Here is a 23592-nt window from a genome sequence, read left to right on the forward strand (position 1 = left end):
CCGGTGTGCCTCACATTGAAAGTCCCCCTGATTCATATTCAGAGTTGTTTGTCAGCCAATAAAATCACTGCGGTTCTCCAAAGCCATTAAGCCTGTGATGATAGGCCCATCGCTAAATAGACACCAATCCCATCAGCAGCACTGAAGCAAAATGAAATGAAATCTGACAGATATAAAAATGGCTAAGGCATAGTGTCCTGAAACACAGATACACGCATGTTGTGTGTTACAGTATGTATTGTAATGAGGGTCATAAAGAGTGTCCACAGTGGCTCAATATAATTATGGAATCAGTTTTATGGGTTTTACAGCTGATCCGTGCTCCTGACATCCATATGTGTCTTTAATTATGCTGACCATTTATTAAGCAGCTGTCCCTAAGAAATAACAAAACCACCGTTCTGTCTGTTCCTCTCTTGGTCTCCTTGTTTCTATCTACAGTATCCTTTCCTTTATTACATTTCCCTTTTAGTTTTCTCATAAAGACTTAATATGCCAGAATATGCCAAAAAGTCCATCTTTCCATCTTTACCTTTCTCATCTGTCTTCCTCATTTTCTAGTCCAACCTATCTGCCCTGCATTTGTCTCCTCTCTCTTTCCCTGCCCTGCCCACCCTCCCTCCTCCTTCCTGGCAATACAATGTGGTGGGCAGATTGATAGAGGAAGTCTGTAGGTTTGTTGGACAGTCCAATCAATCAGCATCTCACAAAACCACCGGCTAATTAACTTACCCCACAGCTGCCGAGGGAGAGAGAGAAAGAACGATAGTGGGGTCGGGGGGTGCACAGATGCAGAAAGATGAAGGAAAATAGATGGATAGATGGAGACTGAAACAAAGTAATGCAGAGTTCTTTCTCTCTCTCTCTGTCTGAGACAGAGACTGAGGAGGGACAGAGATGGATTGAGAGGACAAAGAGACAGAGGGAAGGAGGGATGATATGAAGTAGAGAGGGTGACTGATAACATGGATGGCTTTTTAACGGGGACCGTTGGCCCAGGGCAGAAATAATTGGCAGAGGAAGGTGAGCTGGACCGTCATCGATCAACAGGCTCTGCTCTCTGCCAAAGACAGCTCAAATCTGAAATCCAGTGAGCTCTGCTTTGGCACACAGTCAGTGTTAGAGATGAAAGTTTTGTCTGCTCTGTCAGATCCAATCCTCTGCAAGTACAATTTTTTTTGTGATCCTCCAATAATCCACGGGTGGAGAAATTCATCTTTTTGTTTGCCACCCTCCAGAGAGAGGTCAAAGCACAGGGTTAGCAAGGGCCGGAAGGGATTCAGAGTCTTGCTCAAGGACACTTCAGAAGCGAATTGCTGCCATTATGGATGCTTGAATCCTGGCTCCAACATTCATTTCCAGCTGAGGTGTTGAAGGCCCCAGTCCTAATAACTATGCCACCCTGCTGCAGCTTAATGTCAGCATTTACACCCTGCACTGTCTCCCTGTCTCCCCCTCCAGAAACATGACGGCCAGTTCACAGTGATCCAGCTGGTTGGCATGCTGCGTGGCATCGCCTCAGGTATGAAGTACCTGTCAGACATGAGCTACGTTCACAGAGACCTGGCAGCTCGAAACATCCTGGTCAACAGCAACCTGGTGTGTAAGGTGTCTGACTTTGGCCTGAGTCGAGTTCTGGAGGACGACCCAGAGGCTGCCTACACTACAAGGGTAAGACACACACTCACAGACTGTGGCTGTCATAAATAAATGTTATCTCCAATTACAGTCCATCTGCCCATTGACCTCTACATTGTTAGATTCAGTCCAAAACCAGAATGTATGAATGCATACACACATCAGCCTCCCCTTCATTTTTATGGGCCTATATTTAGTAAAATCAAAGAAGTCTTTGGTACAACACCATCCTCTCACAAAGTACAGAGAGACTGAAGAAACTCAAACGTCAGTGAGTTAAACCACTGTGGAGTAACTCATCTAAAATGCCCACAAGGAGATGGCATTATTCATATTCATAGGAAGTGTTGGGGATGTTATTTTTAATATGGCATTAGCATTGCCCTGGGAGGAGTGTATCAGCCACTGACTACTCTATTGCAATCACACACACACTCCTACTGATGTCAGGAGACCTAGATGGAGAGCTGCAGGCATGGGGGGGGGTTAAGGCAGAGATGGGGAAGAGACACAGAGAGAGAGAGAGGAGTGGATATCAAATAAGACTGAGATAGAGGGAGGCGGAGAAGAGAGGGAAAATAAGGGAAGGCAGGGGAAGGATCCAGTGAGAGCAGTTAAGAGAAAAAAAAGAGAGGAGGGGGTAGGGGTGGACAGGGGCTGGTGGAAACAAAAGTACAGTGCCGAGTGACTTGGCAGCTTTGTCTTTTATTTGACTTTGACCAAGCAGAGATGGGAATGCTAGGTGGTGCAGAGGCAGCTGCCGCATGTTAAAAAGCTGAACCGAGCCCTATAGAGGTACGGTATGTTTTGTGTGTGTGTGTCTGTGTCTGTGTCAGACAGAGTGAGAGAGAAGACAGGGGTATCTTACTGCCTACTGTGTCTATACAGTGGGCTTTATGGAATCCTTTTGATCTGTGCATCAACCACAAAGGCAGGAGACGAAGGAAAGCAAAAAGAAATTCACGGCAAAAGAAAGTCAAGTGCAAGAGTAAACACTGGAACAAAAGTAACGCTACTGTATGTTGTGAGCACATTAGAGAGAGGTGCTGGTTTGTTAAGTTGGTGTTTTAATCTCACCTGCTTTGCTCTTAAAAGCAGCGGTGCACCAAACATGTCTGTAGCCACCTTCTCTTGATTTATTATGGCCACAGTTTTACAATATTGACATGTTCAGTGTGCCAAGAATGTGCTGACCGTGTTCTGACCCATCTACAGGGAGGGAAGATCCCAATCAGATGGACTGCTCCAGAGGCCATAGCCTACAGGAAGTTCACCTCTGCCAGTGATGTGTGGAGTTACGGTATCGTCATGTGGGAGGTGATTTCATACGGAGAAAGACCCTACTGGGAGATGTCCAATCAGGATGTGAGTCACAAACACAAAGTCATTTACAGTGACTAAGACTAAAAATTATTATTCCTCAATCTTCAGCTCAATGAATGGAATGAACTATGAAACTGGATTTTCCTGCACATTTGCATTTCCCTCTTGTATCGATCGGAAAACTTGATATTTCATCCTCTCTCCCTGCAGGTGATTAAAGCAATAGACGAGGGCTACCGTCTTCCCGCTCCGATGGACTGTCCCGTGGTGCTGCACCAGCTCATGTTGGACTGTTGGGAGAAAGGACGCAGCGACAGGCCAAAGTTTGGACAGATTGTCACAATCCTGGACAAGCTCATCAGAAACCCCGCCAGCCTCAGAGAGCTGGCCAACAGCTCGGCATGGTTAGTGGGAAGAAAACTACAAAACTATAAATTAAAGCTGTAAATTCACTTTCACTGACACACGCGTAGTCTTGAGATACTTGGATTCGATTAGATGAAGGTACATGCAAGACATTATCACTGCCTTAGATCTACATTGTGAATGTAGTTTGTCAGTTTTGAAAATTGTGCAAAGTAGAAAATGTCATTTTTGTCAGTAAAATCACATTCTTATCTTTTCTCAGCAAAGTAATATTTGTCAGTGAAAAGGTATAAATGTTACATTGTGGGTTGGCATATGCATAGTCTCGCACTCAGTTCAGACTCTCTGCATCCCCAGTCGCACACATCCATAGACTAGCATTATTTTTACAGTTCCCTTTCAAAGCAGACAGAAAACACTAATCCCAGCACAACGGAAAAGAACAACAACAGAAGCTCAAAAGCACTAACAAGAGCTTACACATTGCAGACGCAATGCTCTATGTGACTAAAAGAGTCTCTTAAGCACGGGTCTTGCTGACTGTGACATGGCCTTAATTGAAGCATGTACAATACAGCACTGTTTGTAAGTGCATATTGTACGTGAGTGCAGATGCAATTAGTCCTGCATATGCAAGGTATTTAGTAAGTTTGAGCACGCAAATAAATACAACAGATCCTCTATAACGACGAAGCAATCAAACAAGGTTTGGGTTCCAAAATTTAAGCTGCATGCATCTGTTACAGAGGGTAGGGGACAGTAAAGGGACCAATCATTAATAATACTTAATCACTAATGGCTAGGTTTAACATTTAAGGATTATGTTTTTTGTTCATAGTGGATTTGAGTCTGTCATGCTGCAGTTTTTGAAAAACGTAAGCTATTCTGTCCACATGCAGATCCAGCACCATGATTGAGCATTAATTTCCGCTTCAAGTGCGCTGCCTACAGTTTAAATTATTATGAATGCTCTAATAAGAGTTAGATTTAACAAAACTGTTATTTAGCCACTCCACAGGACAATAGTTCATAGAGTTGTGAGTGTGCTTTGTATCCCAGCAGGGAGGACCCGTCCACCCCAGAGTTCAGTGTGAGCACAGTGGATGAGTGGCTGGAGGCCATCAAGATGGGCCAGTATAAGGAGAACTTTTCCAGTGCTGGATATGTCAGCTTGGACTCAGTCCTCTACATCAGTGTCAGGTACAGACAGCTGGTGACTCAACCCAGTTAAAATGAAACTCTCGAAAGGTCAACATTGTCAGTACAAGATATTACTTTCCACTTGAGTGTCATTTGAAATCAAAGAAGGGGATTTACACAAGTATCTTGGACATGAAACCTCTGCAGCTGCTTGGCATTTGAAGGACAATGTAGAATTTCTCTAAAAGTGTCATTAATAGATAATATATTTGTTTTTTTTCTGTCTTCCTTGTAGTGAATTGGCAAAGATGGGTGTGTCTTTGGCGGGCCACCAGAAGAAGATTCTGTCCAGCGTGCAGAGCCTGCAGACCCAGGGGACACACGTTCAAGTATAACAGTTTCCACATAAACACAGAGTGAGACAGAGCCAAAATGGATGCTCCTGTGAAGAGTTTCCACACTGAAAAGGAGCTGTAATGGATACTCTGTGCTTGGGCCTCCATTTAGTTTGAGACACACTGAGATGGAGACAACATGGACAATTGACTCCTTCACCCTCTCGCAGTTTCACCATTCTTCCCATCCTCAATGGGCACTACCGGCTTTAGCACTCAGAGTCCCAGCAAGACAACCACCATTACGGAGCAACAGAGAGACACATGTCTAACAGCAAGACCCATCCCAGACCATTTCACATCATATCAGCTCAACAAAAGCAGAAAAAAAAAAGATTTTTAACAAAAGAAAAGAGACAAAAAAACTAATTAGAGTATAATTATCTTCACTGTCTGTGAGGTGTACAGTTGGTTTTGATTGTCATTTTGTTTCTGTTTTGAGTTTTCACCTTGAAGAGTTTAAAAAGGGTCAGAAGATATGTATAGGTGTAGATATATGTTTATATGGGCTGTTGTCCCACAACCGTAGAGATGGACCTAACGTTTGCATTGGTGGTGAGGTTTATATCACTCAACGTTAATAGGAGTTATTACCTATGTATGGCCCCGTCCATTGCTCTCTGTATACAGAAAGCCAATGAATGAACTGAGATTCTGGATGACATGAATGTGTAGTGTGAGGAAAACAGAAAACCTGGACCTTTAGAGATAGAGAGTGATGTAGATTGTGCTAGCTCATGTAGGATGGAAGTATGATTCATTTAAATAGTGTATTTGACCAGGACAAGGGCTTCCCTAGCGACTGCTCTCAGAGACACTTCCATAGCAACTAGACCCAGTGCACGTTTGCTGTTCTGCTTGCACTTATGATGTAACTGAGTGCAAAGAAACAGCAAAAAAACTGCTTAAAGTGCAGTTAGGACAGATACATTTTTACTCTTCCATAACCGACTGTCTATTCCAAACAACATTGTTTATTTCAGCTGTTACAGTATGATGTTGGTGGGAATATTTCAGCCTAATAGTTTGCCTTCCCATGTTTCAGGTGTGTTGAGAAAGCTATATAGTGTTTTTTGTAGGGTAAAGGTGATGCCAAGGTCATGATAGAGTTGACACTGTTAAGAACGTGTAACTTGTTTTTCCAGTGTTGTGCCATGTACAGTAACCTTTAAAATGTCCATCTGGGCAACATACCACCATTCTTACTTCACTATTTCCTTTAATCAGTTCCTATGGCTGGATGGTAACACAAGTCCAGTCACAGTAATTACAGTGTTTTGTGAAGTCTGCTTGATGAAAAGGAACATTGGAATGGACCCTTTTTTTTTAGCAAGATGAAGTATTATGCAGTGTTGATTTTCAGCTGTGCCACCACAAGAGGATAAATTTCATTTAAAAGAAGATGATTTGTGTCTTGTACTCTCTCACTTTATTTTTATCAGTCATGCCAACCAATTTTAAGCATCCCTAGTTTCAAACCAGTACCCATAAGACAAATTTACAAAACAATGTTTACAGTAAAAAGCAAATTAATTGGTTTGTTGGTTTTTCCTTATCAGAAGGAAACTGCTGCTGATCACATTAGTAACAAGGTTATATATGATGGGACCATCTTTGTGTGCACTGCATTAATGGTACTGAACCTGCTTTAGTTTATTCCCAAACCCAGTTTTAATATATGTGGTACTCTATAGGACCAACAGTGGCATAAAGTACAGTATATATGATTGTATCATAGTGTAAAATATGTACAGTGTTGATTTCCAATGTTAGAATGTTTGTAATGATAACGATGATGATGACTATGATGTACTTTTATTGTGAAACAGAGATTTCTGAAGTACACATTCAGGAGCGGGTCATACAGGAGAAAAGCTGAAGGGAGGTGATTTGTTGGTCTGAACAAAGGAATGTAGCATTGTGCGAAGCTTCAGCTTTGATTGACAGGTGACATTGACTGCAGTTTCTACTATAGTGTTAGAATGAGTAGAATGGACTTTCCTTATTGATACTCTGGCTTAAATTGCAAATATCCCTAAAACAGTAATTACATGTACTTAAGCCTGTGTCCGCCTACAACACAAATTGTTAAAATGCTTGTTTGGGTGAAGAAGGGATGGAAGGAGGGAGGCTGGGGTAAGAGAAGTCCTCAGATCTAATCTCTGTCCACTGACATCACAAATAAGGATTTGCTAAACCCTTTCCCGAAGCAGAAATTGTCCAATCATAGCTTAGCGACCGTAACCAGGAATGGCAGACCTGTCAAGCTTTGCATTTCTCCACACGTTGAAACGATGTGCATGTAGAGTGTTACCCAGCATTTAAATAGTTTGGCGGGTGGTAACGTTTTTCAGCCTTTCCAAACCCCAATATAGAACAACAAATGTGCAAGGAATGGATTAAACAGTGCGTTACTAATGTAAGCTGCAATTGCTACAGTAGTAACCGAGTATTACTTCTAAGGCCAAGGTGCACATAATCAATTAACAAATTCTGTTAATCTTACCACTTTGTTATATCTCCCCACTAAGCTGAAGCCGGTCTTCAGCAGTTCTGTTCTGCTATTGGATTTGGGGAAAAACTCCAGCAACCTCAGCCTACATAACTAGAGATAGCATTACATTTGCCAACATATCGCTTTGTTCTCATTCTTAAAGCATGTTTTCTTGTTATGTTAAAAGTGTCACTTAAATATAAATAAGGTAAAACAATATGGAAGCTGTGCAGACAAACAGGAACTTAAGAACAGTGGTCATCATATTTATATTAGGACTAACTCTATACTGTAATACAATAACTATACTATGTTTCTTAATTTTTAAGTCTTCTATGTGTATCAGCAAGTGGTGAGGATGTTGGGACATTCAGCTTTAGCCTCTGTGTTATAGCACCATATCATGTAGCCATAGGGCTGTCGCGGTGAAGTAATTTCCACCACGGCAATATGTTCGGGCTCAACAGCACAGTATGCGGTATTATCGCATTTTTCATCAATGAAGTAAATTGGTGCCATATAGCAGAGTAAGAATGTCTGTATCTGTCACCTCACTGCACAGCGAACCGCTAACAGCAGCTTTATGGTCTGAGCAAGCTAGCTGTTGCGTGCTAGTCAACAACATTTCCAAGCAAACACCTTTTGTAGTTTGACCGTGTCTTTTTCAGACGTTGCTATATCATTACCTTCAGGGCATGTCTATCAAGTCAATTTTCATAGCGCGCCAGTGTGGAACAGAATGGCTGTCCACAACTAACCACTGCGCTGTAGTAACTAAATTTCCTTAGTTAGTGAGATTCAAATGAGGCTTACTGTCCACAGTTTCTCTGGACTGTCCCTCTGGATCACAACATTAATCCAACATCGCTGAGCGTGCTTGCCACATTAGCCGCACAATATGCTAACGCCAAGTTAGCTAACCTTTAAAATAAACAGTAAAACAACACAAAACACGACACTTACAGCTTCAGAGTTTGTAGTCGGGTCATGTACAGCCCATGGCAATCCATCCTTGAACCATCCTTGAAGTTACAGAGCTTGTTACGGTTGTGGAAATTTTGAAGCACTCATTTATTAATTTAACACCCCCTGAAGTGTACAATATGAAGATTGCGGTTGTTGCAGTGCTTGCTATCCTCGTGGTAGGCTTGATCAATTTTGCGGTTATCGCGACAGGCCTATGTAGCCATCATGTGAACATTGAAGTCCCTTTTTACGGGGTTTTCATTCTACAGCAAGTGAGCTGGAAACTGAAAAAAAAGTCAGCCAGAGAGCGTTTTCAACCAACTCCTGGAGCTAAAGTTAGGTTAACTAGTTTAGCTAACGAGCTACACCTACTAAAACAGGTGTCATTTTAGCCATAAACGTTTTCTTATTTGGTGGCTAGAAATAATAATAATAATAATAAGTCTGTCCTTTACCTACCCTGAAATCAACCAATCAAAAATAATTTATGGTAACTGTGCAACTCCAGTTACTTCTGAGTAAGCAAATGGCAGTTGAGTTGAATTTGAATTTATCTTAACTGTCTCATGTTTCTGCTATGCTGATTTTATGCACTGTGTTGCTTTGCTAGCATCTTTGATAAACCAAACTACATCAACAGCGACACCTCACTACCGGTCGGACTAGTTTTGCGTAAGCTTAAGCTTTCATTTTCTGTGGCCCGACAGGTAAATTTGGTTGCCAACGTTAGTAAAAGTGTTATTAATAAGAGATGTGTTTACGTGACACGTGGGTTTTCTACCCGGAAGTGATTGTAAACAAACATTGTGATTGGTTCTATATTATGTGCCATTATAGAATGGAAAGCTTGACAGGCGTAGCTAAAATAACTAAGGCCCCGTGTCCACCAAAGCGTTTTTTGCCAGCTGAAAACGCCTGCTGCTGTTCTGAAAACGCCTAGCTGGGAGCGCTAGGGTGCGTTTTGGAGGCGCAGTGTTTTTTTTCAAGACGCTGTGGTTGCTATGATACATAATTTCCATGGAGGCGATGTGCTGCAAGTAGGGTAGCCTACTTAATTTTAGTGAATGTAAAAATGTCACCACAAAGCATGTAGTCCTACTTGCTCTGGCCCTTGCTCTGCATGAAGAGAAGGCTGAAACATGTGAGCACAGTACGCGGGATCATGAGATTTTGCGGGCGAGGAAACACCTCTGCAAGGAGGCACATCGTTTCGTTCAAGATCGGATGTGCTCGGTGTGGTGTTTGTCCCGCCCCTCCTGCACTGTGATTGGACGGCTGGGTAAAAAGTGACAGTGACAAACGCAGCGTTTTTTCCCAAAGTTGAACATTTTTCAACTCTCGGCGACTGGAAAAAAACGCTCAGCACTCAGCGCCCAGCGCGGAAAAGATGTTCAGCGCCTCCTCACGCTCGTGGCTTTTTTACCAGCTTGAAAAAACACGGTGCTCCCATTGCAAAACGCGGTGCTCCCAAACACTTTGGTGGACACGGCCCTAAGGGAGGCCGAGCTTAGTGAACTGTCAGTTAAGGCGGGCCGGAGTGGGCAGCAGACCACTTTGCAGAACAATAAGGCTTTTTACTGTGTCACAGAAAAATGTTTGAATACAAATGGCATACAAATAAATGTACAGCTAAAAAAATATAATCCAGAGATAAATACATTTGCCAATGCACTGTTTTATCGAATATGCCACACACAAAAATACAATACAATACAATTTGGATCATCTGTACATTCTACTCTTGCTAACTCTATGATTTCACTCTAGCGGACTACCCATGACCGCTGGCCTTTTAGATGCCTTATTTAGTGAGCTATTGTTCTTTTCTGTTGCCCTATAGAGGCGATATTAAGAGTAAAGTGTATGTACAGGTAGTATTTATCTGTGTTCTTAAGATGACCTCACATCAACACCCTGGTTTTGTAACATCCAAGAGACCCCCTCCAATTTCACCTTCACAAAGTCATTTTGTTCTGAAAATATTATAATAAATCTTACAGCCACTGATTGAAATTGACAGAATTGTTTTATTTATCTTAGGTCATGAGATATTTTTTGATCAAAAACAAATGCAGTTTATGGATGTGGTTAGCTTACAATTTGATAGGCTATTTTTTTTTCATGTGCAAAATTCCAAAAAGTATGGGTACATTGCGAAAATGTCTTCCCTTTTTACAAGCTTATTCAACACTCCCACTTTAGAGATTTTAAGAATACATGGATCATACCTACACTTCAGTTTAAACTGCCAAAATCCCAGGTTTGTGTCACTATTCACTCTATCAAAGTTAGCTATGTGGATCGGTTTGCTTGAACTAAAATACAGCGTTTGTCCTCCATTCCCTACTGTATTGTAAATGTTTATGAGTGACTCTCATTCTCGAGACCTTCAGCTCTCTGTCTCTTTCTCTCCTCCTCTCTTTCTTTCTTTGGCCACCGTACAATGCTTATTTGTCCTCATGCTAGTTTCCTCTGCGTTGCTTGTTGTAAAGGGTGTAGACATTCTAATGTCTTTCATGTTGCTGTAATAAATATGCTAATATTTCTAATTTCTCACCTGGAGCCTGCAGTGTCTTTTTCTTTCACACATTATTTTTCTTTCTGTCTCTCAGACACACACACACACACACACACACACACACACACACACACACCAGAAATACACTTATTCACTTGCACAATTACACAGTAAAATTACACTGGGACTTGCACAATATGACAATATAAAATTGAAAGTGCCTTTATATGAAAGTTTTATGAAGCCCTTGCTTAATTATTTTTTGCTGTGTAACAAAGCCTGAAGGTATCAAATTTTGTTTTGGTGAGCTTCTGACCAGTCTTGCAGAAAATCAGTGAATAGCTGGGAACTTCAAGGGTAGTCTCATTTGTCCCCGGCACTGCTTTAATGGTGATTGTGGTGGCGAAATTCCCATCATAACATTCTTGAATGGCAAAATATGGCCATCCTGCAACCACATCTTCATTATCAGTGTGTGTGTGTAGTGTGTGTGTTCCTTACTGAGAGATAATTCTGTCTCAGGAGAGGGGGAAGGTCAGTGACTTCTGGCCTTGGTTAACCCCTTAATGCACTGGCCCAGTTGCTGTCACTCTATGTTACCGCCATTACACCTCATTTAGTCCATCATATTAGGCTCCATATTCCCCTATCGCTCTCTCCCTCCATCTCTCTTTCACACACATACACAGACAGACGGCTAGACACAAAAATTCAGGGCCTGTTCTCCATTTCCTCACTATCTCCTCCTACTGCCCTCCTCTTAATCTTTCTGTTGGCCTTGTGCATCCCCATTTTTCTCCAGACAGACGGAAAGGTTGTGGCTAGTATTCTGACCTCAACTACCCCCATTATCTCCCCTCTCCTTGCTTTTTCCTCTTCACATAGCTTTCTAATTTCCCCTACCGCCAACCCAACATCCATCCAAAAGTTTTCTCCACATGCAGCCCTCTCTTTGAGGTCCATTGCCGCTTTCTGTCGCACTGCTATCACCACCGGATTTCCTTTCACGATTAAAGGCCAATCCATAACTTCGGGCTTTTGTCTCCAGGTGTCTCAACAGGGAGAATGTCATCTCACATATTTACTCTGGATAACACGGAGGCTACTGGGAGCCAACGGCTTAGGCGATTGATTCATCATGCAGCTGCTATTGGCATCATGTGAAAAGGTCAGGTGTCCCCATGGAGAATACTTTAAAAGGTCATTGGTGACTGATGAGCCTGTCATGTTTGTATCACATATATGCACAAGCACTCTGTCTCTTACTCTCTATCTCTACCTTTCTCTCTGTTCCACTTCTCTGTGCTCTCTCTCTACGACACACACACACACACACTCTCTCTCTCTCTCTGTCCCCCCCATGAGAATAGTAATTGGGCCCCTCTGTCATGCTGTCAGGTGTGGGTTTGAGTGTCCACTCATGTGCTACAGCAGACATTAAAATAACACAAGACCAAACAACTATAGATCCATGGTGACCTCTGCAGGGTCAGCCATATGTGTACATGTGAGTGTCCATAGATGTGCAAATGTTACATCTGTATGTTCATAATGCTTGTAAAACCAAAACAGATGGTCATGCGTCAGTGAGTAAGCGGTGTGAGCATCAAAAAGACAGACAAAAAGAAAGTAGATAACATCTGAACTAGAAGGAAAGATTTCATCAGTCATTGGTTAAATTTGCTGAAGTTCCTGCTTTGTCGCTCTTGATTGCATTGCATGTGTCCTCTCTAATCAAATATGGACAAGTTCAGGCAGGCTCAGTGTTTCACGGTCCACACACACATGCATACATCAGGGCTCTTCTGTCTCATGAGGTTTTAGTTTTGCTATCAAAGCGATTTCCTGTCTCAAATTTTCATCAGTAATCAAAGTTCCTGATTGAATTTGAAAAGTGAGCCCAGCTCTATAAATCACATTACATGCCTCACTCCCATCATGCCCGCTCTCATCAGCCACGGGAATGAGACGCCACCCTGGGTGTATATATACGTCATGGTCTCTGTGTATGTGTGTTCTTGTGCATGCCGTGGAACAGGAAAATGGATGTTGACCAAGCTGTGATTTGATCTGTGCAATTTTTTGTTAGGACAGATAATACAATAAGGAAAGACGAATGGTTAAACAACGATAAAGATAACACACCTGGGTCTGATTGTATGTGGAAACTATTCTTGCCATTTTTTTTGGTGTCAATTTGATGCCAGATAGGTGGAGGTTATTATATTATTACAGTGGAAATGAGTGATAAAAACTAAGGTAATGTGAATTTGGTGAAAAAGACTTTGGTGAAATGCTTTTGTTGTTGGCATGGATAGACTACTGAACGGGGCTACCTAGCACAGGAACAGGGGCCCAATATGAATTATGAGCCCATAAAACCACTGAATCTTTTGTGACAAATTTAGCTTTTCCACCCACTCACACACACCCTGTGAGCACCTGACACACACACACACACACACACAGTGTTGTTAACTTAGCAACTTTTTTTAAAAGCAACTAGTGATAAATCCAGAATCTAGATGCAAAACAAGACGAAGAGATGCAAAACAACTTCAAAGAGATGCAAACAATTACAAAGAGAAGCAAAATGACTACAGACTCAAACTGATAACAAAAAGAGATGCAAAACATGCCATGTCTTAATCCATCCATTGTTGTTGGCACACCTGTGTTGTCTGTTTGTTTGAAGCCGTGATAAAGACTTTGAGGGTCAAAACATGTAGGCTTTTTTAATGATTTTGCCAGTATAACGGAGGCTTTTTAATATTTCCTTCCTTTTTCTCTTTCTTATATTATGGAGTGCCAGGATTGCCTTCCAGTTTATTCTGTTGTTTCCCTGTTTTCTAAAAGCCCACATATTTGATGTAAGGGTGAATGTAAAAAGCACCTTTTCATAACTGCAGCAGACTCTGTAGTGATGAAACGATTTGTTCACCCTGCATTAGATAACCAAAGGTGCCGTTTTTAAACCAACAGCAGCCCCTGAAAGTTCTTGTTCACCTGCGAAATGTCACTGAAACAACTACAACTACAAAGAGACGTAAAAGGACTGCAAAGACATGTAAAACAACTTCAAAGAGATGCAAAATGACTGAAAAGTACCTGTGCACAAGGGCCCCATTGTATCATAATCCGTCCATTGTTGTCACCAAATAAGCTAAAAACTGTACTGGATACTGTATTTCCAATTACAATGTTTGACTCAAGTCAAACAGGTAACAAGAAAAAGAGAATCAGCAAGAATACTGCCTGTATTGGACAGCTGTCACCACCTAAAATCAGTAACAGATTTGAAAATTCAAAAGGGAGCAGAAGCAAGAGGATAAACAGAATAAGAGGAGAGGAGAAAAACAGTGTTTGAGTTTGAAAAAAAGGTAAAGAAAAACTTGGGTTTGGAGGGACTGAGATAATATTGACCACATAATCCCTTACAGATGTTGAAATCACTCTTTAATGCCTGGCAGACGTGACATGCTGAACTGCTATTGGATGACTCAAGAGGGCAAAGACAAACTTGCTCTCGCTCAAAAGAAGATGAAAATCTAAATGTTGGGCCATGCAGCACTCAGTAACTCATATGGGGTGATATTGCTGTATTTATTTAAGTGTAAACATACTGCTAACGTCTTCCTACTTAGAAATGTAAAGGCCTAGTTCTACTCTTTTGTGAAATCCCATTATAAACCCTTTGTGTGGCAGTTCATTGCAGTACACTGCATGATATCCTGTGCCTGTTGCCTGTGTGTACACATGTATGTGTGGAGGAAAGACATGAGTGTTCTTTTGTACACACCACATGTTTACGTGTGTTTCCTATCCTGTATAATCAAACACAGCTCTTCAAGTGCAATCAATCAAGCTTTGATGTTACGGGGAAGAGCCTCAAAACTGCCACATCCCCTCCATGAGCTGACTCTGAGCTGGGAAAAGATGTTTTACTGTTGGTGGATCCATAGGAGATGTTTTCTAACCAAACAGAGGTGTAGAAGCATAGTGGCGGCAGCTAACTCTCCATCATAAATGTGGTTATTTCAGGTTACTATGTAATATTTTGGCTGGTGAAGATACAGACCAATGGTTTATGTCAACAATTTTCTGTAACATTGAGCAATTAGGCTGCATTCACAAGACCTTTTTCTGTAGCATAACTTTTAGTTTACTAGTAGAGTAGTTTGCAGCTAATGAACAATAGGGTTAATAACTCAGTTAAACTACACCTGTCTCAAGTTCGAACGTCAGCAAAATCTGCAATTTGAAATGACACATCGAGTTCAAGCATCCGACCACTCCTGGGAAATATCTGCAAGTGAATGATGATCACAAGAAATCATTAACAAAAGGGTCAAACTCAAAGCATTTTGTAAAGGGAAAAAAAAGGGAGATGAAATGAAATGAATGTGAACTAGTTCATTTTTTGGACTGTGTTGGAATGTAGTTCATAATTCTAAATTGTAAACTATGAACGTGAGCTAGCTCATTTTAATCAGCGTGAAGGGAACTTTGAGCTAGCTCCTGTCCTGTGTACAACACTGATTATTCTGGCTGTGTCTAGAGTCTGGATTGTTACAAACAAAAACAAAAAAACAGACACATATGGTCATCTCCTGGTTTTGTTTTTACTATTTTAAGACCAATTTTTCTTTACCATGCTGCCCTCCTTGCACCTCGTATTCCGCCACCCTGTTTGTCATCTACATAATAACTGCCATTGACAAGTGGGCATGTCCCCTTGGGATTGATTGGCGACGGCCTCTGGAGTGGGTGTGTGGTGCTGTTGTTGTTTTATCTGTGCGTAGGTGTGTTTAGGAAATTACAGGGTATGAGTAAGGTTCACATTGTGCAAAAGAAATGGAAAGAATTCCTCAAAATTTTGTAACCGTGGAAAAACCCACTCATATATAACAAGTAAAAAAATAAAACAATAAATTGTAGAATAGAAGAAAAACTAAGGGATTGACCAGCATGTGTGACAGGCTGGTCAATGAGTTGAAGTTGATGAGGGGGGGGTTTGGTAGTCAAAGGTCAATAACCTAACCAAGACATTTGGCTCTACATATGCAAATCTATTGGACCATCTGAGGCACTTGTAAATATTCATTTGAATTTTAGCAATTACTGTGTTTGTTCTGCTGGCATCAAACTGAAGTACACAAAGTATTTTGGTCACCTCAGGACCTCTGTTGTTAGGTGTTGTTCAGGAAGAATAAGAACACTGTGAAAACCATGCATTATTGAGGATCTCCAGTGGATTTTGACATCTCAAGGCCTGTAGAAATTAGTAGTCGGTCCAACACTTTGGTCCAGACTGAAATATTCCAGTTCCTCTATCATCAGGTCAAGATTTTTATTTCTCCAATACATTGGTTTATGACCAAATACTTGCTAAACCAATGGCATTCCCATCAGTCTTAGCTGTACTTTTTGTTCAGTGTTGATGAGCAAATCTTAGCATACTCAAACGCAAAACATAGATGGTGAAAATGGTAAACAGTATACCTGCTAAATATCAGTATGTTAGCACTGTCACTGTGAGCACATTAGCATTGTGACTTTGACATGTAGCACGAAGTATAACTGTGCTTCACAGAGCCACTAACATGGCTGTGGTCTTGTTTTCATGGAGTGTACTCCTGTGCTGCATAACTAAAGTTAAAGTTTTGAACATAAAAATATATGGGTAATAGTTGGATAAAGAAGTTTCGCCTGGGGTTATAAGAAATATTGGCATCTTATTTTAAGGTAATAAAAATCAAACTTTTCCACGATTGTTTTGGAATTAAATGAAACTAAACTAAACCTGTCTTTTAGCAACCAAATGCAAAAACACAGTACTTAGACTTGCTTGGGGAAAAGTGCTGAAAATAAAGATTGGACATATACAGCAGGACAGCCAAAGTACAAGTTTAAGAGAAAAACCGTTGGTGGGTTTTTGTTGTGTATAACCACAATCACATGGTTTGTAAAATGTCATGGAAAACTAACAGCAACTTTGGAGGCACACTGACTTATGCACACACAAATACACACAAAAACACGATCCATAACCACTAGCAGTAAGCACACATACTGTGACAGTTGATTTTTGACCACACAAGATGGGTTATTAAAACAGTGTGCAAGTGCTGACTCAAACTCTACTAAAAATAAAGAAACATTCGAGCCTTTCTCTCTGTCTAAATCTTGGACACATTCTGTGTGATCAATGAATGTTAATTTTTGTTGTTGTTTATACCATTACAACACAACGCTTGTTTGTGCGTGTGTGTGTGTGGTTAAGTGCACACACATATAAAGCACAAATACAGAACTAAGGGTAGGCAGTTGAGGCTCTAAATCAGCCATGTGCTTACTAACAGAGGTTTGACCCAAATAACAGTGTAATTTATGAAGGCTTTTAGGCACCCTGGCAGCCATGGAAATAGAACAGAGAATAATGTGAATCTGACTGTAGCTACATCACTTCAGTTTATGTCCTAGTCTTTTACTAGGACACACGTCCGCGGTTCTTAATGACACAGAGACAGTAAACACAATGTTAATGGACAGTGGGTTTACAAAGATGTGTTCAGCTGCAAATGCGCAGCTGTGAGCACAATTATGGACAGGCTCATAAGCAAGAATACTAAACAGGTACTGACATGCACAATTATAAACAGAGATCCAATCAAAAGTGCAGGCAGTACATTAAATGAGGGAGATATAGTAATTAGAGCCTGACCGATACCGATTTTGGTATTTGAGGATTTTAAAATCCAATGTTCCGATATATCGGCTGATATTCTTTCATTTTGCTTCTTTTCAGGAAAATATAACATAAACAAAGATTATCCCACATTTACCAAGATAACATGACATAATGCAGTATCATTTTTTTAAAATTATATAGTTATAAATCGTCCTTTGAACAAAAGTCCAGCTGATCACATCATCAAGATTTATGGAATACCAAACATCGCAGGGTGTTATCTGGTGGACAGACAATGCAACAACACTCATAACATGATTGAAGGATATGTCTTCCGTCTCTCCGTTTTCTTTTGTAATTGTCATTTATCGGCTGTTATAAACACCAATACTGATTTATCTGCATTTAGTCCATATCGGTCGGTAATGGATGCCGATTTCTCTGTTGGGCTCTAATTGTAATAGAGGAAGTGAGAAACATGTGTGAGAATGATGGATGGAGAAGGAGGGATAGACTGGAGCAGAGAGATCATTAGTATCCCACTGTAAGGCTCTGGCCCCAGGCTGGGTTAGAGGCTGAACTGGACTGTTAGCACCTGCTAGAGGAAATGACATCTCAGGCAGACCCAAAGGACGAGTTAAGACATCTCAAGCACTCATATAGCTCTGTGTGTGCTGTAGGTGTGTGCCTGCATGCATATAATCCTGTGTGCTATCCTCCCGTGCTGTAGCGGGTCATTTGCCTCAGTGTTTGAAGTGGATACAGCTCTGAGGATCAGCCTCCTGTCACGGCTCCAAAGATCAGAGCACAGAGCCACAGGATGCCATGAGAGACGAGGAGAGGGCAAAGACAGACAAATGAGATGACACGAGACCTTTCCCCACACAAGATTCTTTTCTTTTCTATTTTGCTTTCTTTCTCAGACTATGTCCACATGGAAAACACAGTTTACGAGGGAAAACGACATGCATCCACACAAGCGTTTTCAGGTATTTTCGCTAATGATGTCTGTCTAAACTGAAACGCCTAAACAAATATCTCCATAAACAATGGACACCTAAACAATAGGACAATGACTTCCTCTTTCAGGCTATTAACCTCCATTCTGTCCCTTTCTGCTATCCTTGATATGATATGATACAACGTCTTAATTGGTAGGTAGTTAGCATTTGTGAGTCTCAACCAAATCACTATTTTATACTTCCGTTCCATTAAGACAAATATCTAAACAAGCACAACTAGAATTTAAATTTGGCTCCATTTAGACTTTTTATATCAAAGTTATTTTACTAAAAATGTCAATGCCGGGTTTGACCAATTATACTGACATTTAAAATGAGTAATCAGAGAGGGGGTTGAAGGTCCCAAGAAATGGTTCAAGTCAACCTTTTTCCAAAAGCTCGTTTTTTTTCTCATCCACACTAAGATGCATATTTATCCAGTTCAGTCTGGAATCCAAAACACAGAGAGATAACTGTGTACACAAAAATGCAAACAAGCCTTTCCTTTCCCTTCCTCACACTCAGAAAACCAAGAGTGCATTGATAGCGAGCCGTGAGAATCTGGGAAACCAGCTGTACGTTAGTAATGAGATTACACTGTTCTTTTTGCATTTGATACACAGTCAGATGATTTACTTAATACTTTCCGTAGACTGACAGACAGAGAGAGGAGGAAGAATAGAGAGCAAAAGGATAAAAGAGCGAGAGGGGTGACGAGAGAGGAGAGCCAATATGTGCTTTCACATGTTTTTCTCACTTATCATCACGCAAATTAGGTCCTGCTTTCTGCTGATAAGGTCAGCTGTCAGTCTAGACTTGTGGATATGCACAGACAGATATGCTGCCGTATGCGAAAAAACGATTTCTATGCTGATTTTGCATCATTAGGACACTTACAGTACATAGACACAATTGTGTGCGTCTTACATTTTTATTTCATTGTCGAACATATACATAGAATATTCCTAATCTCTGGAAAGCACTGCATAAGAAACACACTTCTTTCTAGCCCTTCTTTGTATTTACTTTCATAGTCATGTATTATAAAAGTCCCCCCAGTGAGTCATAAACTGTAAATTCAATTGGATGTTGCAATTCATCCCACAGTCTGAACTGTGCAGTGCAACAATATCGTGTTCTCGAATGCTAGTGCCAGGCCCTGTCATTCTGACTATGGCAAAGAGGGTGCATAAAAAGGTATTGCCAAAAGCTGAGTGTTTGTTAAATGAAGATGAATGGGATGGTTTGGATTGAAGGTGATATTTTATTTAGGCTCAGACGTTCTCTGTTTGGTAATGCAACAGTCACTCTCGCAACAACATGACAGCCCTGGGAAATGGATATTGATTAGTAAAGGTTGATGCCCCCCCTCCCTTGGTTTTTTTTTTTTTCTTACACTCCCTACGCCTCTCCCTCCCTTGCTATTTTTAATACTCTCTCTCTCCCTCTATAGCCATCTCACATTTTCCCCCATTCTCTCCGTCTCTCTGTGTGCTGTCAAGCTGTTATGTGTGATGTGCTATCAAGCATGATGGATGGTTAGATCTGATTTTAAGGCCCCACAGCTGAAGCTGGGTTTGAGGACCCCTGATCAGATTTCAGTCATGAACTTGCTATTTTGTGTGTGTGTGTGTGTGTGTGTGTGTGTGTGTGTGTGTGCCAACAAGAGCAGAGAGAGAGAGAGAGAGAGAGAGAGAGAGAGAGAGAGAGAGAGGGAGATTTGTCTATGTAAATGAGAAGAGAGAGTATTGCAACACCAAAGCCTGAAGACGAAATGGTAAATTAGGTAAATAAAATGATAGAATCATATGAGTATCGGCTCAGGCTCAACCTGTGGATCATCTCACAGCGAAAACTACAAAAATATCAGCAATGTTCTCTTACACAAAGGAAGTAATTGAGCCTATAACACAATAGCAAAAGACGACGTTCATTAAGTAGTATCAATCCATAACTAACAGTAATTGAAAAAGAAAATCAATTTGTGTGTACATGTTTCTCTGTGTTTTTCCCTGTGTGTGTGTATGTGGTCAATATACCTCCCCAGTGATGCTGTAGACTTACACAGTCAACATTCCCCTTGTTCAGCAGATGTATGCTCATACTATTATACAGTATTGTCCTACACACTCACATAGACACACACTTGTTTTCTCAATTGGGACATTGCACTTTTATTTATTCCCTGGAGTCATACCTAATGTTAACCAAATCCACTACATACCTAACCCCAACCTTTTCTAAACACTTTATCCCTGGCTTTGAACCTGCAATAACAGAGTAAATGATAGTCACTTGGGGGCAGCAAACTTGTTAGCAAATTGTTGTTTATTTACACATCCAGCTGACACAGAGCAATATAAGCATGAATTTGGAGTCATATTTCTGGCCACCTGATGAAATTCAACAATCATTCTCCTTTTAGCTCTATTTTGGTCTCCACCAACTCCTGAGAAGATCTGGCTCTTTAAATGCTAAATGCTCCAACATGCTTAGCTAGTCATTAAGTGTGTCTGTCTATGTACAGAGGGTCTGTGCTGTTTTGCTGATGCTTGCTGCCTGATGCTGCAGACAACACTGATAAGGGCAGTGAGACTTCATCAAAACAGCAAACCAAAACAATGAGCTAAAAATGTTTTAATGTTCCATAGAGCTGAGGGTAACCACACAGTTGGGTGATAATTCTTTCATTTCGACACTATGAGAGACTCCTTTAACATCCACTGTTAATATAAAAATATTCACACTCACACACACACACACACACACTCAAAGTGTGAAGAGGGTGCATTGTGTTTGTGAACAATAGTGTACTCCGCAGTAGGTGGTGACATCATTTAAATTCCAAACACACAGACTACCCCCATTGTACCTGCACACCACACATGCACATACAACACAGCACACACTTCTCTGGCATTATCTCCTGTGCCCATACTCCCTCATTACTATTCAGCTCTGATCCCTGATGATAACCTCTCCTGGGCAGACACAGCCACACGTTGACCAGGATTATGTCTTTTGACAAGTCCAATTAACACAGACCTAACGACAGCGATCAATTGCATTGATTAAACATTGCAAGGAAATTCATAATTGCCTGGAGGTGAAAGGTTAAATGACTTATACAAAATCTTAATACACAATTAAACAGATGTAGGGCTCATTGTTTTGTCATTCTTTCTTTATGTTCACTATTGAAGGGACAATTGACCCCCAGCAAGTGCAACAGATTCTGACATAGTCATTACTGCTAGTAACAACATAATTTGGATGTTATTGTCATAGATAACACACAATATTGACAACATGGGCCACCAGCATAATACAAAGGAGCACTATTAATAAGTTATTGTAAGATCATCAATGTTTCCTTCTGAATGTAATCAATGATTTCCTTAGTGTTTATATATTGTGTCCACTTCATTTTATGGGACTTACTCTATGCTCAGTTGCTCTGGTGGCAACAAATAAATAATTCATTTCACATTCATTAATTCTTTTGACCACTTAAGCTATAAACATAACATTGACATAGTATCACCCTATAAAGGTGTAATGGCAAATATATCAGAAAAGAGGTACCTATTTAAACATAAATATCGTTCTATACCACCTAAATGCTCCACTATGTTCACCAGCTACTTGCTAACTGCGTCTGTCCACCACTTGGTGCTGGGCAGGTGTACAGTGGATTTATCAGAGCGTTATCACTGACAACTGCTACGTCTGGAAACAGCATTGATCAGAACAGTGAGAGTGAACTAAAACTTTAAACCAAAACAATGAGCTCAAAGATGCTAAAACGCAGTGTAAAGCTAACTCTGACAACTGTTGGGGTTATAATTCCTTTTGGGTTCCTCATTACAAACAGCTCCTTTCACATTGCACATTATTATGCGAACCATTGTTAATATAAAAATTTTGATTAGTGCAGCTTTAAGGAAAGAGAAAGGGTGTGCTCTGTTTAAGTTGTCTTAAGTTTAAAAGCCCTGCGTTATAGGGAAGTATATTTTCAGCAGTTCACCTGTATGATAAAATAATTTAACCACATTGTACACTCGTAAAATCACATACAAGGAGGTAGCTTGGTTATGTTCTGACTGATGTGGCTAAGCACTGTGCTGTTAACAGACTTTAACAGGTAGAGTCAGTCATTCCAAACATACAAGTCTCCCAGGCCTTGGAAGTACACAGAAAATAATCCAGTTGTATCTATATAAGCCTCTTCTCTCATTGAACTCAGTGATATCTAAATCTTTACTCCAGTTGAACTCTTCGGTGGCTGCAGACACTCTCAGCAATGTTTCCCCCCCATAGGTCTCTTGTCTTCTGTACTCTGCTCTTAGCAGCCGCTTCACTGCCGAGATGAACAAGATGGAAGGCAAGAACCAAACTACGGCAAGGGCATGCTGCCCAGAAGCTAGACTTTGATCAACTTTCTGAGTCAAGCACACTCAACTCCCTTTAGCAACCAGGTGTTTCTTCTCCTTCTCTCTGCTTGCTATTGGCAGCAGACTGTTCCTACATGACAAATGCTGAAAGGAAAAGAATATGATAAACTAAAAAATAATCTTATTAATATAATTCTACTATCAAATCTAATTGGAAAAATGGTCCCATGTAATAGTTTCGCATAAATTAAATGACTTGATTTTACTTTTAATTTAATAGTTAAGAAGTTGCTAAATAGTGAGAGTGAGAGTAAATGGACATCTTTCTGGAGTATCAGTGACATCAACCGGCTCCCCTCAAGGCTGTGCTCTCTCCACTTTTCAACATCATGTACACTAACTGCTGCCATAGTGAACTGACCAATAACTACATTGTAAAGTTTGCAGATGACACAGTCATAGTAAGTTTAATGTACACCACTGAAACATCTCACTGCCCTGTACTACCCTATTTTTTAAACTGGTGCAAAGTAGCCTTTTTAGACTTAAATGTCACAAAGACAAATGACATGTGCATTGATTTTAGACGTCACCATCCAACTCCTGAAAAGACGATTATAGATGAAAAAGAGGTTGAAATTGTTGAGTCGTACAAGTATATGGGAA

At 40.7% G+C, this 23592-nt stretch overlaps 1 protein-coding gene across 5 annotated transcripts in view; it reads left to right on the top strand.

Moving 5' to 3' along the window:
* The window catches only part of epha4b (eph receptor A4b), an 89974-nt gene extending 83711 nt beyond the window's left edge, over window positions 1–6263 (top strand). For 4 of the 5 annotated variants that reach the window (XM_046051285.1, XM_046051289.1, XM_046051290.1 and 1 more), the window contains 5 exons: window positions 1462–1671; window positions 2854–3003; window positions 3172–3365; window positions 4387–4527; window positions 4763–6263. In XM_046051285.1, the coding sequence (XP_045907241.1) occupies window positions 1462–1671; window positions 2854–3003; window positions 3172–3365; window positions 4387–4527; window positions 4763–4862 (795 nt within the window). In that variant the 3' untranslated portion in view covers window positions 4863–6263. The remainder of the gene's footprint in view (window positions 1–1461; window positions 1672–2853; window positions 3004–3171; window positions 3366–4386; window positions 4528–4762) is intronic. The other variant, XM_046051286.1, reaches the window with a different exon arrangement.
* The last annotated feature ends 17329 nt before the right edge of the window (window positions 6264–23592 follow it).

Source organism: Micropterus dolomieu, linkage group LG06 (genome assembly GCF_021292245.1).
Source record: "Micropterus dolomieu isolate WLL.071019.BEF.003 ecotype Adirondacks linkage group LG06, ASM2129224v1, whole genome shotgun sequence".
NCBI classification, from domain to species: Eukaryota; Metazoa; Chordata; class Actinopteri; order Centrarchiformes; family Centrarchidae; genus Micropterus; species Micropterus dolomieu.